General features: G+C 54.5%; 1 protein-coding gene across 6 annotated transcripts in view; it reads left to right on the forward strand.

Moving 5' to 3' along the window:
- The first annotated feature begins 6,172 nt into the window (after positions 1–6,172).
- Positions 6,173–15,675, forward strand: part of CAMSAP1 (calmodulin regulated spectrin associated protein 1) — a 57,169-nt gene continuing 47,666 nt past the window's right edge. For 3 of the 6 annotated variants that reach the window (XR_004424622.1, XM_033122612.1, XM_033122613.1), the window contains exon 1: positions 6,290–6,534. Coding sequence is in view for 5 of the 6 variants with exons in the window: in XM_033122612.1 (XP_032978503.1) it covers positions 6,375–6,534 (160 nt within the window). In the remaining variant the exon portion in view is untranslated. Of the gene's footprint in view, positions 6,223–6,289; positions 6,535–15,675 lie in introns of those variants that run through there. The other 3 variants (XM_033122610.1, XM_033122614.1, XM_033122609.1) reach the window with 2 other exon arrangements.

Raw genomic sequence — 15,675 nt, forward strand, 5'->3', positions numbered from 1 at the left:
TCTGTAGTGTTATTATTGTAGTGCCAGAGAAGTTGTATGTTTGTGTGCTGGATAAAGCTAGGGTGCTCACCACCCCCTGGGGTGCGTGCGGCGCCACATCCACGTGTCAGCGAAACCCGTTTTCGTTGGTGTCAGGGGACTGACAGTCCCTGAAGCCCAGTGCCGTCCCAGGTCTCTGAAGGCAGAGTCTGAGCACCGCAGACTTGCCCCGCCCTGCGCCTCTGGCCGCCCTTTGTAAAGACATCTGGGTTTTAAAATGAGAAAGCGGGTTTCCTTTTTCTTTTTCCTTTTTTTTTTTTTTAACTCCGCTTGTTATTTATAAAGCAGTTGGCTGTTGGGTATGATTTCCTGAAACTTCTCCTGAAGCAGCCCCACCGGCCTGGCCCCCGTGTGCAGGTGAGTGTGCGCCCGCTGCCCGCCACTCCCGCCCATCTCAGCTGAGCCAGGATGTTTGAAGATGTTTTCAAACAGTTTTCATTGTTCTTGAGATTCAGATTTAAAACTTCTGGACAGAAATAATACAAATAATTTTTAAAGTGAATCTCACATCTTCTAAGCCTCACGTTAGACAGTTAGAAATATCCGTGAAGCTGTAGTGTGAAGAGCTCGGGGGATTTGCTCGGCACTCCACTTCGGTTTGACAGCCTGGGCACTGGCCTCACACGAGCCAGAGGGGAGGGTGCAGGTGGCCGTGCGGAGCGCCTGGGGCGGGTCCCAGACTCACCAGTGCACCTTCTTTCTGTCACATGTCAGGCGTGCCCTCACTAACAAGCACGCGGTGCGGTGCACAGGTGGGGCTGCCGGGTCCCTTCTCCTAGGCTGTCCACTGTTGGAGCAGCCCGAGCTGTGGGCTTTGGTTGAAGAAGCCCTGTACCTTTCACACTTGGAGCAAGAGTTCCTGGCCTTGGCGGCCAGCCCTCCTTCAGACACGATCCCCAGAAGCTCCGGCAGCCCCACCTCAAGGCCGGGCCACCCAGACTTTCCAACCTTCGCCTGGACCAGGAACTTGGGAGCTGCCAGTTGGCACGCCAACCCGGACCCGCTCCCTGTCATCTCCATATTGCCACCTGCCATCCTTTTGAAGTGGCAACGCGTGATGAGGGGTTTGGGGCCAGGTGGCTGTCATAATGTCCCCCAGAGTGGCCCTCCCTGCACTCTGTCCCTACAGGAACTGAGGGGCTATTTTAAGTCAAATGACGGCCAGAAAGAAGTGGGGAGCATCTGCTCCAGTCAACAGATACAGTGCCTTAGGCACATCTGCAGAATTTATCCTTTTCCAGAGCATTTTGCCTCTAAACTCAGAAGGTCCCAAAGAAGGGGATGTCGGGAGCAGGTCTGCCCCAGTCATTTGTGTTCCCAGGGGCAATGGGGTGTGATGCTTGAGGGTCATTTGGCCAGAGTCGAGTGTTCCAGAAAGTGCTGGCCCTGACTGCAGGGCTGGGAGACCCCGACATTGGACTGGGGTTATGGGCACTTGATGCACATGCCAAGATCCACTCCGAGGCATCCCCCCCACCCCGTCCTGCCATGAGGGCTGGAATCCAGGGCCGGCGTGGGGGCTCCGTGGCAGGAAGCAGTCCACTCTCTCCATTGCCCAGTTGCCAGCAATGGTGGTGCAGGACGGCTGCAGCGAGAGGACGGGGCTGGCTGGGGGCCAGGCAGTCGCTCCAGGGCGGGAGGAGGCCGCAGTGGTGTCACACGAGCTCTGGGGAACCACACAGAAGTGTGGGCTCACCTGTCTCCAGGAACCTGAGGTGGAACACGGGCGCGAGCAAAGAGGAGAGTGCAGCAGGGGCCAGAGGGGCCGCCTGGTGGTGGACGGACTAAACCAGGAGGTGTCCGGGAGGACACAGGGGCCAGGGCTCCCCCCACAGGAGGAGGAGGCATGGCCCCTCTCCTGAGGAAGGAGCATATGTAATGCCGCCTCTGGCACCACTGAGTCCCAGGTGGGTGACAGCAAGCCCTGTCTTGTGGCTCCAGGCTCTCACATTTGGCAGATGTTCTTGGCTCCTGGAAGCCTGAGTTTAAAGGTGAGGGACAGGCATGAGCCAGCATCAGGGGTGATGGGGGGAAGTGGCATGGATGGGGGACCGGCGTCCTGGAGGCTCGTCCTGGGTCCCACATCGTCTGCGCTGAGACCCCTCACACAGTGTAGGCAGCTGTTGGGCGTTGAGTCGTGTCCTTCAAAACAGATGCTCAAGCCCTAACCCCAGGACCTTGGGAGGTGACTGTGTTTGAGACGGGCCTTTACATAGATAGGTGAGTGAGGTGAAACGAGGTCACTAGGGTGGGCCCTGATCCCCTAGCACCGGGAAGGAGGCAGCCACGTGAACACAGACCCAGAGAAGGTCCTGTGCAGATGGAGGCAGAGATGGGAGCCCCAGGACGGGACCCCACGGGAGCCTGGGGGGGCCTGGAGCAGAGTCCCCCTCAACCTCAGGAGGAACTCCCAACACCCGGTCTCAGGATCTCAGACTCTGGCTCAGGAACTGACAGAACATTGTCATTTAACAAGTACCAGCAGCCCTGGGAACGCACGTCCTCTCTCTCCCTTGCCTCCTTCCCATGGTCCTCGAGGCATAGACAGACCTGGAATGTGTACTGCTGGTGCCACTGCTTGGGGCCGTTTCACAACTGTACCTTCAGGGTGCCTCACTTGTGACACACGTGTCACGCCTTGGAGCCTCTGGTTCCCCTTCCATTACCGGGGTAGGAGGGGTGCCTGGCCTCATGACTTCAGTGGCCCTTCTTCCCATCATGCATTCTGCTGCTGGCAAGAGCGGACTGTCAAAACCTTGTGTTGGAGCCCAGGTCCTAAGGTTTCAGAGAAAGAGGAAAAATGACTCATTCCTGAATCCCCAAGAGGTGTGTAATTTGCACCTTGAAAACCGTACAGAATGATGTTTGCAGCCTTAAAACGCTCCCGGGAGGGAGAAGGGCTCAGCCGCCCGGTTTTGCACTGTATCAGCTGGCACAGGGGTGAGCACCAGTGCAGGCCCCCCACGAAGGATGACGAGATTGCGCAGAAGCCCGCGGCCGGTTTTGCACAGTGTAGTGCCTTCAGTGGTCCCCAGGCCACCAGGTGTCTGTGCATCACAGGTTTGGAAGCATGGGCGGCAGGCACACTGGTGGCTGTTCCCAGATGCTTTGTCCTCGAGGAAGGGGAGGGGAGCAAATCCACATGACTCTTCTTTGCAGGTGGGAGTGTCAAGGAGGCGAAGACATGAGGTCACATGTCCCTTCACTCAGAGCACAGCCGGAGGAAGGTGTGAAGGACAGGCTGGGATCCAGCTTGCGGGCCCAGGGAGGCACTGCCAACCCCCACTCCAGTGCCCTGTGTCTGCCCAAGCCTTTGCCGTCCCCAGCTGCCCTTAAGCCCTGAGTTCTCCAAGGGGACTGATCCTGTCCCCAGGGGTGGAAATCCCTTTTCCCTGGGGGAGGGGACGCAAAAGAAATGTGGAGTATTACAGTGGTTTGAGGTCCTCTACAGCCCGACTGAGCCGACAACAGTCTCCCCTCCTGTTTAATTTCTCTCCCAATGGGGAAATTTTAATTCATTCCATTAAGTTTAAGTTGAATTAGCATTTTTCTCCCGGGCGAGCAGTACTGAAGAAAAGGTTGGGGGGTTGAGCTCCCCCGAGGCCAGCCGGGGAGCATTTGGGCCAAATGTCCGGTGCCATGGTTGGTGGTGGCCAGGTCTGAGTCAGGAATGGTCGAACCCCTGCACACATTTAGAGCGACAGTTTTCACTGGAAGGGTCCACAGGTTTCCCACAGCGGTTGGTTAGCTGTGGGATCATGGAGTCCACTGTACCCACGAGGATGGAGCCCTCGGGGGCTGGGCCTCCCCACACCTGGTCTGCGTCCTGCAGTGCTGGTTTGCTGAGGAGCTGCTGTGCCCCGCTGCGCCCAGCCATGGTGACTTCCCCATCACACCAGACCTGCTCAGATGCTACCAGCATTAGGTCTCAGCAGTGAAGTACCGGAATGGTGACTCATGGGGACCTCAGCCGTTGGTTGGGAGGGACGAGCACATGGAAGGATGTCCAGGCAGGGAACATCAAGGGCCCGTCCAGTGGAAAGGGGCACAGGACTGAGACCCCTGGAGGAGCTGGGCAGGAGGGGGGACAGAGCTGGCAGAACAGAGCAAGCCTGGGGCTCCAGCAGCTGGTGGGTTCTCTGAGCCTCGGAGCTGCCGAGGGCTGCCCAGGCTGGAGGCTGGTCTTGAAGCTGGGGCTGGGTAGCTGGGCCTGAGGTTTGTTTTGTTCTTTTAAGTGATAGGTTCTGTTTTTTAGAGCAGCTTTAGGTTTACAGAAAATTGATACAGTCCCCGGACCCAATCCTTCCATGACTTCCCATCTCATTCAGAGAAGTGGTCAGAGTTCCTGTGCCAGATCTGCCCCCACCCCTCCAGCCCCCACCTCCATTTCCCCCCAGTACCTCTCCATCCTGGGTTCTGGACTCAGTAGCCTCCCCGTTTCTTACAACCGGGCACTCCAGAATCAGGGTTCTGTCTACTGCACCCCCAGCCCACAACACTGTGCCCCCAGAAATGCTCCCGCTTGCCCCTCACTTCCTGCGTCTTTGCTCTGATGCCCTCCCAGCACTCCTATTTATCTCCCACGGAGCTGCTCGCAGCCTCGTGCACTGTGCAGTGTTTGGATCTCTCATTGGACCTTAGCTCCATGGGGGGGGGCGGTGTTTTGTTCTCTGCTGTGAGCCAGAGTGAGGCCCAGGCCTGCACATGAATGCATCTGTTGACTGGCTGGCTGGGTCCTGAGCTTCCATCACTGCAGAATCTGGGTCTTCTTTCTGGCTGAGGTTGGCTCGGGAAGTGGAGGTTGGTAGCACCTTAAAAACCCCTGGAGGCTGGGAACCATCCTGTCCTTCACTCCCAGGACACCTTACCCAGAGGAAACTTTCTTCCTGCTTTCCTCAGCCTTGGATTTCTGGACCGTGGTGGGTGGTCTAAAGCCAGCACCCCTTTGTGTTTGGCTGTGAGGTCCTCAGACAAGCACAGGTACATACAAGGTTTCACGGTGTTGGGACTATTAGCTGAATACAGGCCCTCTGGTGCTGACTTCATTAGGATGAAGCGAGCCCCTCCCGGGGGATGTCCGAGGCTCCTACCGATGGTCCCGCTAGTGCAGGGTGAGGACAATTCAGTGTGTCGTAGGTGTCCAGACGCCCACCTTCCCTGGACAGAACCCTGGAGACCGTGGCTAGTGCCCGGTTGGGGCGCTCCCAGGCACAGCGTTCTCCGGTAAGCTCTGGGGAGCCCTCAGGCTCTAAGCTCTGAAAGGGGGGAGGGGAGGGACTTGGAAGCTGCTCTGGGGTGGGGTCCCCGGGGCTCCGAGCCCCGCTGTGGGAGGGTGCGTACCCTGGTTCCCAGCGTGGCTTTAGGGGAGAAAAGGTATTCCCGGTGCTGCTTCCAGTGCCACTTTGGGGAAGGGGCCCCTTTGCACCAAGGGCCGCTATGCGGGTCCCAGCGCTGATTTGGGGGAAGGAGGGAGTGTATCGCCGGGGCTGCTCCCAGGGTGGGGTTTCCGGCTCTTAGCCCCGCTGTGGGAGGGGACGGCCCCTGGTTCCCAGCGCTGCTCTCTGGGAAGGGGAAACCTCGCGGTGGGGGTGGGGGTCGCCATCGGCTTTCGCCGGGGCTGGGCCCGCGCGGTCCCCCAGGGATGCAGAAGCCTCCGCGAGGGGCTCGGCCCCGTCGGGCAGCGACTGGGCCTTCGGTCCGGACGACCCAGTGCCGGAGAGGAGGAGGCGCGGCGCAAACAAAGGGATGCTGCGGGACCCTCCGGGGCCTGTCAGCCCGCGCAGCCCGCGCCGCGCGACCTCGCGCCCAGTACCCGCGGAAAGGGGCGGACCCTCGGGCAGAGCCCACAGCGCCTGCGGAAAGAGGCGGGGCGAGCACGGGCTGGGGGCGGGACCGCGCGGGCAGCGCCCTCTGCGCGTGCGGAAAGGGGCGGGGCGGCGGGCCGCGCGCAGTGCGCCTGCGCAGGGCCTGGGCGGTGTGCGCGCTCTCGCCGGTTGGCCGCCTCCTCAGCGGTCGCCGCTGCCGCCGCCCCCGGGTCCGCGCACGCGCCCCCCGTCCGGCCCGCGCGGCTCAGCCCGCGACCCCCGCCCGCTGCCTCCCGGGCCTCCCGGGCGACCGCGGCTCGGCCCCGCAGCATGCGGCAGCAGCAGCACCCGCGGCGGCGGCGACGGCGGCGGCTCTGAGGTGAGGCGGGCGGGCGGGCGGGCCGCGCGGGGGCGGGGCGGCCTCCGGGCCCCGCGCGGCGCGGGCCGTGCAGTGTGTCCAGCCGCGGCCCCACGCGGCCCGCGCGGCGCCTTTGTTGCCGGGCGCCCGCCGCAGCGCCTCTCTGTGTGCAGATGGTGGACGCGGGCGGCCGCGCGGCCGGGGACGGCTGGAGGAGGATGGAGGCCGCGCCCGACGGCGCCGCGGACATCGTGCCGCTGGACCGCTACGACCCGGCGCGCGCCAAGATCGCCGCCAACCTGCAGTGGATCTGCGCCAAGGCCTACGGCCGAGGTGGGCCGCGGGGCCGGGGCCGGGGCGGGGGCGCGGGCGGGGGCGGGGGCGGGCCGCAGGTGCGGCGCGGGCGGGGCGCCTTTGTGCGGGGCGGTCGCTCCCGAGTGGCATGGCGCGCGCGGACCGCGGGGCGGGGGTCGCCGGGTTGGGCCTCGGCGTCGCGGGGTCGGGGTCGCGGGGTCGCGCCTCCCCGCTGCTCCCGCGTTGGTGCGGGGCGGGGGCGAGTCCGGAGACGACGCTGGCTGCCCAGCGGTGCTTGACGCTCGCGGAACTTCACCTGCGGAATTCCCGAGCGAGAAACCGCTTTGGCGTGGATTGTGTGTCCTCGGATGCTCACGCCCGGTTCCCTCCCGCCGTGAAGAGCTGGGTCACCTGGGGTCGGGTGCAGTTTGTCAGGCCCGCATACGCCCCGTGGGTTAAGACTCTCGTGCTCCCCTCTGTCGGAGTTTCGCAGACCAACCGACTCCCGGGATTGCTTGGCCCGGAAGGCTTTCCTTATTAATTTCAGGTGCTTTGTCAAGTCCGGTACAAAATTAAGAGTTAATACCGTGTCGTCCTGTTTCTTTCAATGTGAAGCATTTTTAAAAATTGCCCTATTCTGGGGAAAACATTTCTGTTTGTGGAGTGGGAGCGAGGTGGACAGTGCACCGTTCTAGGCAGGAGTGTGGTGGACCAGTTTCCAAACTTGCTGAGCAGGCGTGTCCCTGTGTGGGATCTCACCAGTTGGAGTGGCCTGTGCCACAGCGGGAGTCGGTCATGAGGACAAACACGCTCCGCAGGTCAGGGGATTAAGTGCATCACCTGATTTTAAGTCGAGTTTCTCGTGTGCAAGGAGAGTTGTTCTCCTTTGTTTGGCCGTTTTCGGTTTTCGAATTCTTGTTTACAGCTCCATGAAATTTATGCATTGTCCATGTAGTGCGATGGGGAAATGCTTGCCACGCAGGTGAATTCACGTGATCTGGGGGAAAAGGTGGAATTGATCCAAAGTACATGTCAAAGCGTATATAGACTTCAGAGTGAGGGATGGAGAGTAGTACCAGCGTGGCCACGCTGGAGTCCAGCAGTGGGTTTAAGGAGAAGCACGGGCCGTGGACCTCTGGGGGTGTGCGGCCTGCGCTCACACCCACTGGTCTTGTGCTGGCCGTTGATTCGCCTTTCTCTGATTCACCACAGACGTTCCCATCATGGACCAGTGTCCTGTAGTTGGACGTGTGTCGCACCGTTAGTGATGTTTTCTCTGAGACTGCTTTATCCACGGTCTGTCCTTAGAGCCTCCCAGCCTCGTGCCCATTGGCCTCCGTGCCGCTGTGTAGTGTTTCACGGGAGGCCTGCCCACCATCCTGCGTGGGCTCCGTTCTTCGCCCTAAGCCCAGTGCATTCTCAGGCCTGGCTGCTGGGGCGCACGTGCAGGCCTCACTCCCGTGACTGTTGAAGATGTTGCCCGTGGAAATGGCCACGGCTCTGGTAGTGACGTGCTGGAGACGGTACTGGTACGAAGCCTCTCCTGTCTGCCCTCCAGGTTCTAGCCAGTGCAGGCCTTTCTGTGCTGTTGCATTTGGCTTTGGCATTCAGCGTGGGATTTGTCAGCTATCTGGAAATAAACGTGTGTCTTTCTCAGTGTTACTGTTGGGTTAGTCTAGTTTTATTTCCAGTACCCGGTCGCTCTTTAATCCTTGTTGACTCATCAGATAGGTAATTCAAAAGCTGATGTTAAAATAGGCTTTCCAGTTTTGACATTATTAGAGGTGGATATTTATAGAATGACATGAGCAGGAGCTGAAGGAGACTACTGTGGTTTCCCGAAAATAAGACCTAGCCGGACAGTCAGCTCTAATACGGCTTTTGGAGCAAACATTAATATAAGACCAGGTCTTGTATTAATGTTTACTTCATTAGATGCATTAGAGCTGATTGCCTGGCTAGGTCTTATTTTTGGGGAAACACGGTAGGTGCCTGCTGAGGACCTAAGGCCGGATTGCAGGTGCCCATCAGTCACCATCCCTCGGCTGCCAGGTGCCCGTCAGACACTGATGTTGGGAGGTCTGGCCTCTGTTCCTTTTTGCTAAATGGGAGGGCTTTTCCATTCTGTACCTCGTTTCTGGAAGGGGAGCAGATGTAGAGTTTTCCTGGTGGAGAAGCTCTCTCTAAATTTACAAATTTGGGAGCTCTGCATTCAGCTGAAGTGATTTCATCTATGTCGTTGGCATGGGGTCGTGCCTACCCAGGCAGCCTTGTCTCCACTGCCTGGTGTGGGGCCAGTCCTTCAGGAGCGGGGTGGGGAGGGGACTTTGGTAAGGTGGTAGAGATTTTGTCCCCTAGACGACTCCTACTCCAGGGGCCATTCTTTATTTCTTCTGGATGCCTCCATGTGCCTCTGCAGCTTAGTCTTCAGTGAGTTAGACGTGGTTCTTTTAGTCTGCACGCTGTAATCCTGAATCAGTTTTTGAGGGGTATGATGGTGAAAGTGCTTAAATGTTTTACTTGTTATGTGGCTGTTCACGAAGTAGCCCAATGTGACAGTCTTTCTGCCTGTGCAGGAGAAGGAAGCATGGACACCCCAGGTTGACGTGCTCTGAGGCTGCCTTCGTGGTCTGCGTTTGCCTTTTAGGACTCTCAGTGTCCCCGGGCCGCTGGCTGCCGTTGGTAGTGAGTGGGGAGGCTCAGAGCACACCCTTGGCTGGGCCTTGGGGCGGCATATGGTTATGAGACCGCTTCCTCCCCCTCCTTCATCTCCGGGCCACAGCCAAGAACTGGGGGCCGTCTTGTGGTGGTGTTTTTAGGTTCTGGCCCTCCTTTTGGGGAGGAACTCGTTTCATTGACAGTGTTTTAATTATTTTTTAAGAAATAATACGTTGGACATGTTGCAAGTTATTCATTTAAAAGTATCTTATTATAAGGTTTAGAACCTGCTTAGCTGGAATATTTTGTGATGTATTTTTGGGTGAAAGTTGTAGTAAATTGGTGAAAAAGTTTAAAGGGTGACTTGAAGTACTGCTTGTTTTACAGAATAGAGCACTGACGGGCTCCTGTATTCCTGGGTTTTTATTTTAGTCCATTCCTGGGTTTTTATTTTAGTCCACGACTGTAGGAAACTTAATGGTATCTAGGTCTCAGTTTTGGGATTTTGAATAATAGCTTTTGTTACCTCCCAAGGACAATGCTGACAAAACAACCCAGGGAAAGTACTAGAAGGCACCCACTATTTGCAGTCATGGTGCTATTAGTGCAGTGGTGGTGATGTCACCCTCAGAGGAGCCCTGGAAACCAAGTGGAGACTCACCAACACCTCACCACAGGGCTGTGCTGCTTGGAACAGGGCAGGACTGGAAGGGCCACCAAGGTCAACCTTCTTGTTTTACTGGCGGCAAACTGGGGTGGAGAGGCCCTGGGGCTGTCCATTGCCCACTGCTAGTGAGGGGTTGACGCTGTCATCCTCTCCCTCTCTGGCCAGAGTGAACTACCAGTTTGGGAACCGTGTTGTGGGGTGGGAAATCCTTGCACAGACGTCTTGGTCTCTGCAGCCATGGACGGGATATGTGATCCAGTCGCTGCAGTGCGGCCTTATATGGGCCACAGAAGAGCTAGGACTCTCTTAGCTTAATTGATAGCAGGAGAAAAATGCCTTCATGTCAACTCCAGGAGGTCACCACCTAACTTTGTTGTGGTGACACTTGGGTAAAATGAACCTCAGGCTCAGAACCCCTCTCCAGGCCCCAGAACTGGCAGTGAAAGCCAGCTTCTGCTTTGTCCCTGGGCCAGAGTGAGCACAGCCACCATGCGCGTCTTAGGGGGGACGACCCCATTCATAAGCATCCTGTTACATTTTTAACATGACGATTTGCTCAGATTATTGATATATGTAATCTTTTTAATAGTCTTTTGATCCTGCAAGGGATTTGGGTGCTTCTGAGATGGTGGGGGAGGTCACAGAGCAACCTGGGTGTATGTGCTCAGTGGTACTGGACACGGGGGTTGTATCGCTGGCATGACTTTGCTTCTGCTTGGAGCGCTGAGAGCTGCCTGGTGTCTTGAGGTCCGGGGTTACGGCTGTCGTGCTTATGCCATATCTACAGGACAGAGTCAGTGCTCACCTGTTTGTCGGATGAATAGAGGAGCTGGTGACAAGTGGGACAGGTGGAAGAGAAAGGTGTGCTTTATACTTTTGGCGTGGTGGCCAGACATGATGAATGTGTATTGCTATAGATGTATCTGTCTGCACATGCTCTCTTTCCTGTCTTGATGCCGCAAGTTAAATATTAACTAAAGAGCATAAATCCATCTCTAAGTTCAAACTGTCCTGATCCTTTAAGTTTGACTCTCAAAAGGGTCACCACTACTGTGCTCCAGGATGTTAAATTTGTGCAAATGTTCTTCCAAAAGGCCCTTAATACTTTCTTCTTTGTGTTAGATTCATGTCCTGATAGCTTCTAGGCTTCTTCCACTATTGATTTTTTGGTGGCCATATCACCAGTATATGTACCAGTGTTCTTTTTTACTTTCTAGTTGAACTATTGAAAAACTCACATTGCTCTCATTTTTCATCGAATATGAAGGTGACCGGGATGGAGCCAACATTACATTCGTTCATCTATTAGTAGTTGCGTAACTTTCCTGTGCATAATTGTTTTTTGCACTACAGGAAATACAAGGGCAGTTAAATGATGCTCTCTCTTTAGTTGCTTAAAATTTGCATGAACTATTGACATACACGAAGGAAAATGAAATAATGCAAGGACTGAAATGCCACCGGACATCTCTCCAGGAGCTGTCTGACGCAGAATGTGGAGCTGTCAGGTGGATGAATGGGGCCGAACTGCCTGGGCTCCAGGGGTAGTGGTCCCTGTGGGAAGGGTGCTTGAGGAGGCTTCGTAGGCTTTGAAGAATGGGTAAGGTATGGTGGCCTCCCAAGTCGAGGGGACGGGGGTGTCGGGCCGGGTTCCTTGCAGAAGTGTTTGTGGGCACTTGATTAGCCTTGTGACAGAGGCTTTGTGGACTGAAATAGTAGGTGATTAGTATAGAAAATAGCCTGGGCCAGATTGTTCAGGGTGTTCCAAGCTGGCTAGGGCTTTCTTTTACCATGTGTGCCAGGGAAGGTTTTTGTGTGGGGGGTGGTGTGAGAGAGCCCAGCAAGAGTCTAGCAGGTTCGAGTGGGTAGAGGCCGTGGTCAGGCGGAACATCTGGGGACTCATCTGTCCTGGCTGCTGTGACACCACACCCTGGGGCGCTTACGAATAACACATCTACTGCTCACAGCTTTGAGGCTGGAAGTTAAAGATCCTGGCGTCGGCAGCTTGGGTGTTTGCCGAGGGCCTGCTTCCTGGTTCATGGATGGCTGTCTTCTTGCTGTGTCCTCACAGGGTGGAAGGGGCACTGGTCCCGTTCACAAGGCTCCCGCCTCGTGGCCTAGTCACCTCCCAAAGCCCCGCCTCCTAACACCACCTTGGGGGTTAGGCTTCAGTATGTGAATTTTGGGGACACACACACATTGTGTCCATAGCAGGGCTGATGTTGTTCAGGCTTGAAGTGCCGCGGCCTGGCCCCGCGGGTCTGCAGGGCCATGAGAGGCTGGATGGAGCCAGCGCGGGGTAGAAAGCAGAGGCCCTGGGCCTGGGTTGATTGTCGGCGGGGTGGGAGCTGCGCAAGTGGGCAGAAGTCAGCTGGGGCGGCCGCCTGCAGCCGGCCGGCGTGCGCTGGACGGGCGCATTCATAAGCTATTCCATGGAGCCTTTCTATTTTCATGGCTTTGTTACCACATGCAGAAATGTCATCTTTGAGTTTTTATTTCTATTTCTGACTTCTTTCCTGTGCTCTCGCCTCGCCCTGTTTTTCTTAACTGTTCATGCGAACTAGTTCCCTTAAATACCCCTCGGTCACTGGCCTCCAGCCACTTCAAACTCACTGAGCACGTGCTGTGAAGTGTGGGGTCTCCGCACGCTTCTCAGGGCCCATAGAGTGACGTGCCCACGAAGACCTATGACGCAGGCCGTGGACAGTGGTGCCCAAGCGCGGGGCAGTGCTGTGGCAGAACGGTAATGGGGGCAGGGACGCTCCCCTGGGGGTCTGGGATGTTCCAGTCAGGAAAGTGAGGCTGAGGGGTGGCCTAGGTGGGCGAGACCCGGGTGGAGGACAGGGAACGCACAGAAACCAGGACGGGGCAGGAGTAGGGTGTCCTTCACGCTAAAGGAGAGGCTCAGTTCTGGGGATGAAACGCGGACCGAGCTGCAGCAGAGGTGGAAGGTGGCCGGAGCTTGGGACAGATGCCTAGGGCCAGATCTCGGAAGGCCCTTAGTGGCTGCTGGCTAAATGGGGGTTTTGTGTGAGTGAATTAGGAGCCGTGGGAGGAGTCTGAGGGGAGAAGCTGTGCTAAACCTGGGCTTTTCAGAGAAGTCTCTGTATGTGGGTTAATGCCTGTTGTTGGAGACACATCCCAGACCCCAAGGGGAGCGTCCCTGCCCCCTTTACTGTTCTGCCACAGCACTGCCCCGCGCTCGGGCACCACTGTCCACGGCCTCACGTCATAGGTCTTTGTGGGCACGTCATTCTATGGGCCCTGAAAAGCGTGCGGAGACCCCACACTTTGCAGTTTGCACCAGTGATTGGAGTCTTCTTTCCACACAGTAAGGTAGATATTATGCACAACCTTAAGAGTCCAGTGTGATGACGTTAAACATCACAGCCCTGTGGGCAGGACCACAGTGATATAAGTACAGACATCTCTGCCGCGTGTTCCCTCGAGTCCCTTCAGCCAGGCCCGGCCTACTGAGCCTGTGGTCACACATCAGGGGGCCTCCGTGGGCTCCCTCCCGCAGTGCCGTGGCTGCGAGGCCTACCCACAAGCACACCTTCCCACTGAGCAGTCCTTCATCATCGGCTGCCCACGTCTCACTTCCTTGTTCACTGGCGGTGGGTGCGTGTGCTGCTTCCAGTCTTTGTTACGAGTAGAGTGTGTGTGTGCACGTATGTTTGCATGTGTCTTTCTGGGTCACATAGGGGTGTTTAACTGCCCCCCTTTTTCCCAAAGTGGCTGTGTCATTTTTTATTTCCACCAGCGGAGTGGGAGCGTTCCAGTTGCTCTGCGTCCTTGCCAGCGTGTGACCTCGTCTCCTTTCATTTTAGCCATTCCAGGGGGTGGCTTGTGATTGCTCTGTGGTTTCATGTGCACTTCCTGGGCAACATTTTGTTACATGCTTTTATTGGCCATTTGAATCGTTTTTGTTTTTTTTTCCTATGAAATGTCTTTTCAGATGTTTGGCCAATTTTTTTAAATTATTAAACTTTTATTTTGAGACATTGTATTTTAATATGCAGTTTTAAAAAAGATCATACAGAGAGATCCTGGACTCCGTTTCCCCAGTAGTAACTTCTTGCAAAACCATAGTATAATCTCACAACCAGGTTATTGACATGGTATAACTTAGAGATAGGACATTTCATCCCCACAGGGGCCTCTTCTGTTTGAATTTGCAGTGAGTTTCTTGTATAGTTGTGTCGTGCTCTGCCAGTCTTTGTCTTTTACTTGGTGTACTTAGAGTATTTACATTTAATGTAATTGTTGCTGTTAGGGTTTAAGTCTGACGTGTTATTATTCTGTTTTCTGTTTCTTGTTCCTGTTTCCTTTTTTTTCTTTGCCTTCCTCCGGATTACTTATTTTTTAGGATTCCACCCTGATTTATTTATATTGATTTGGGGTGTGTCTCATTTTCTTAGTGGTTGCTCAGGTGTTACAATATACACACCTGACTTGCGATTGTTGACTGGTATTGTTTTACCATTTCCAGTGAGGTGTGGAAATCTTTTCCATTTAAGTCCCTTTCTTCTCCCCACTTCTAAATACCTGTGCCCTGAATATCTGAAGGTGTAGTTTTTGTTTGTCGTCAGATGTAATTTGGAAGACATATAAGCAGAAGGGTAGTCTGCTGTGTTTGCTATCTTACCTATCTCTTTCCATTATTCTTCCTTCCTTCCTGATGCTCCAAGATTCCTTTTTATCATTTTCTTTGAATTGAAGAACTTCCTTTAGCCATTTTTTTAAGGTTTGCTAGGACAATTTTTTTTTTTTTAAGTTTTTCTATTTTATTTGTCCTTCATTCCTTAAAGATTGTTTCACCAGACGTGGAATCTGTGGTTGACAGTTCTTTTCCTCCGCACTTGAAAAATGTGTGTCACTTCCCTCTGGCCTCCATGGCTCCGAGGAGAAACCCACTATCATCGAGTCGGTGCTCCCCCATAGGAAGGTGTCCTTTCACTCTGGCTACTTCAAAATATTTTGTCTTTAGTTTTCAGAAGTTAGATTATGATGTGTCTTGATGTGGATTTATTTGAGTTTATTCTATTTGGGATTCACTTAATTTATTGAAAACTGTGGGTTTATATCTTTTGCCATATTTGGGGAGTTTTCAGCCATCATTTCCTCAAATACTCTTTCAACCCCACTCATTTTCTCTTTGGGGACTCCAGTGATAATAATGTTATTATAGATCTTTTGTTATTCTCCCACACGTCCCTGAGGCTATGTTCATTTATTTTTTTCAGTGTATTTTCTATCTGTTGTTTAGACTGAGTAAATTCTGTTTATTTTTCCTCAAGTTCATTGATTCTATCCTCTGTTATCTCCACTTTTCCATTAAGCCCATCCAGTGAATTTTAAAATTTGTTACTCTATTTTTCAGTTCTATATTCGGTTCTTTTTATAATTTGTTTTCTTTGCTGACGTATTCTATTTTTCATTTGTTTCGAATTTGTAATTGCTTGTGGAATCATTTTTATGACAGTTGCTTTAAAATCTTTGTCAATATTTGGCTCATCTCGGGGTCAGTTGATGTCTTTTCTCATTCAAGTCATGCTTTTCCCAGTTCTGGGTGTGACAGGTGATTTTCGGTTATGTCCTTGACATCTTGACTGTTATGTTAGACTCTGGGTTCTGTTTGACTTTTTTGTTGTAGCAGGAAGGCTCCCTGTTTAGGTTCAGCACGCAGGTCCTGGCTTACTACTGGGGACTATGGTTCCAATGACAGTCCAGTGTTCAGCGCCTTCGTGGTGCCAGTCTGGTTTGCCTGGGGCGTCTGCTGGGGCTCCCACTGGCCCTGTTGGCATTGCTTTAGGAGGCAGAAGGAGCTTCCTGGGGCTGGACAGCCTGGTGCC

Source organism: Rhinolophus ferrumequinum, chromosome 12 (assembly GCF_004115265.2).
Source record: "Rhinolophus ferrumequinum isolate MPI-CBG mRhiFer1 chromosome 12, mRhiFer1_v1.p, whole genome shotgun sequence".
Classification (NCBI taxonomy): Eukaryota; Metazoa; Chordata; class Mammalia; order Chiroptera; family Rhinolophidae; genus Rhinolophus; species Rhinolophus ferrumequinum.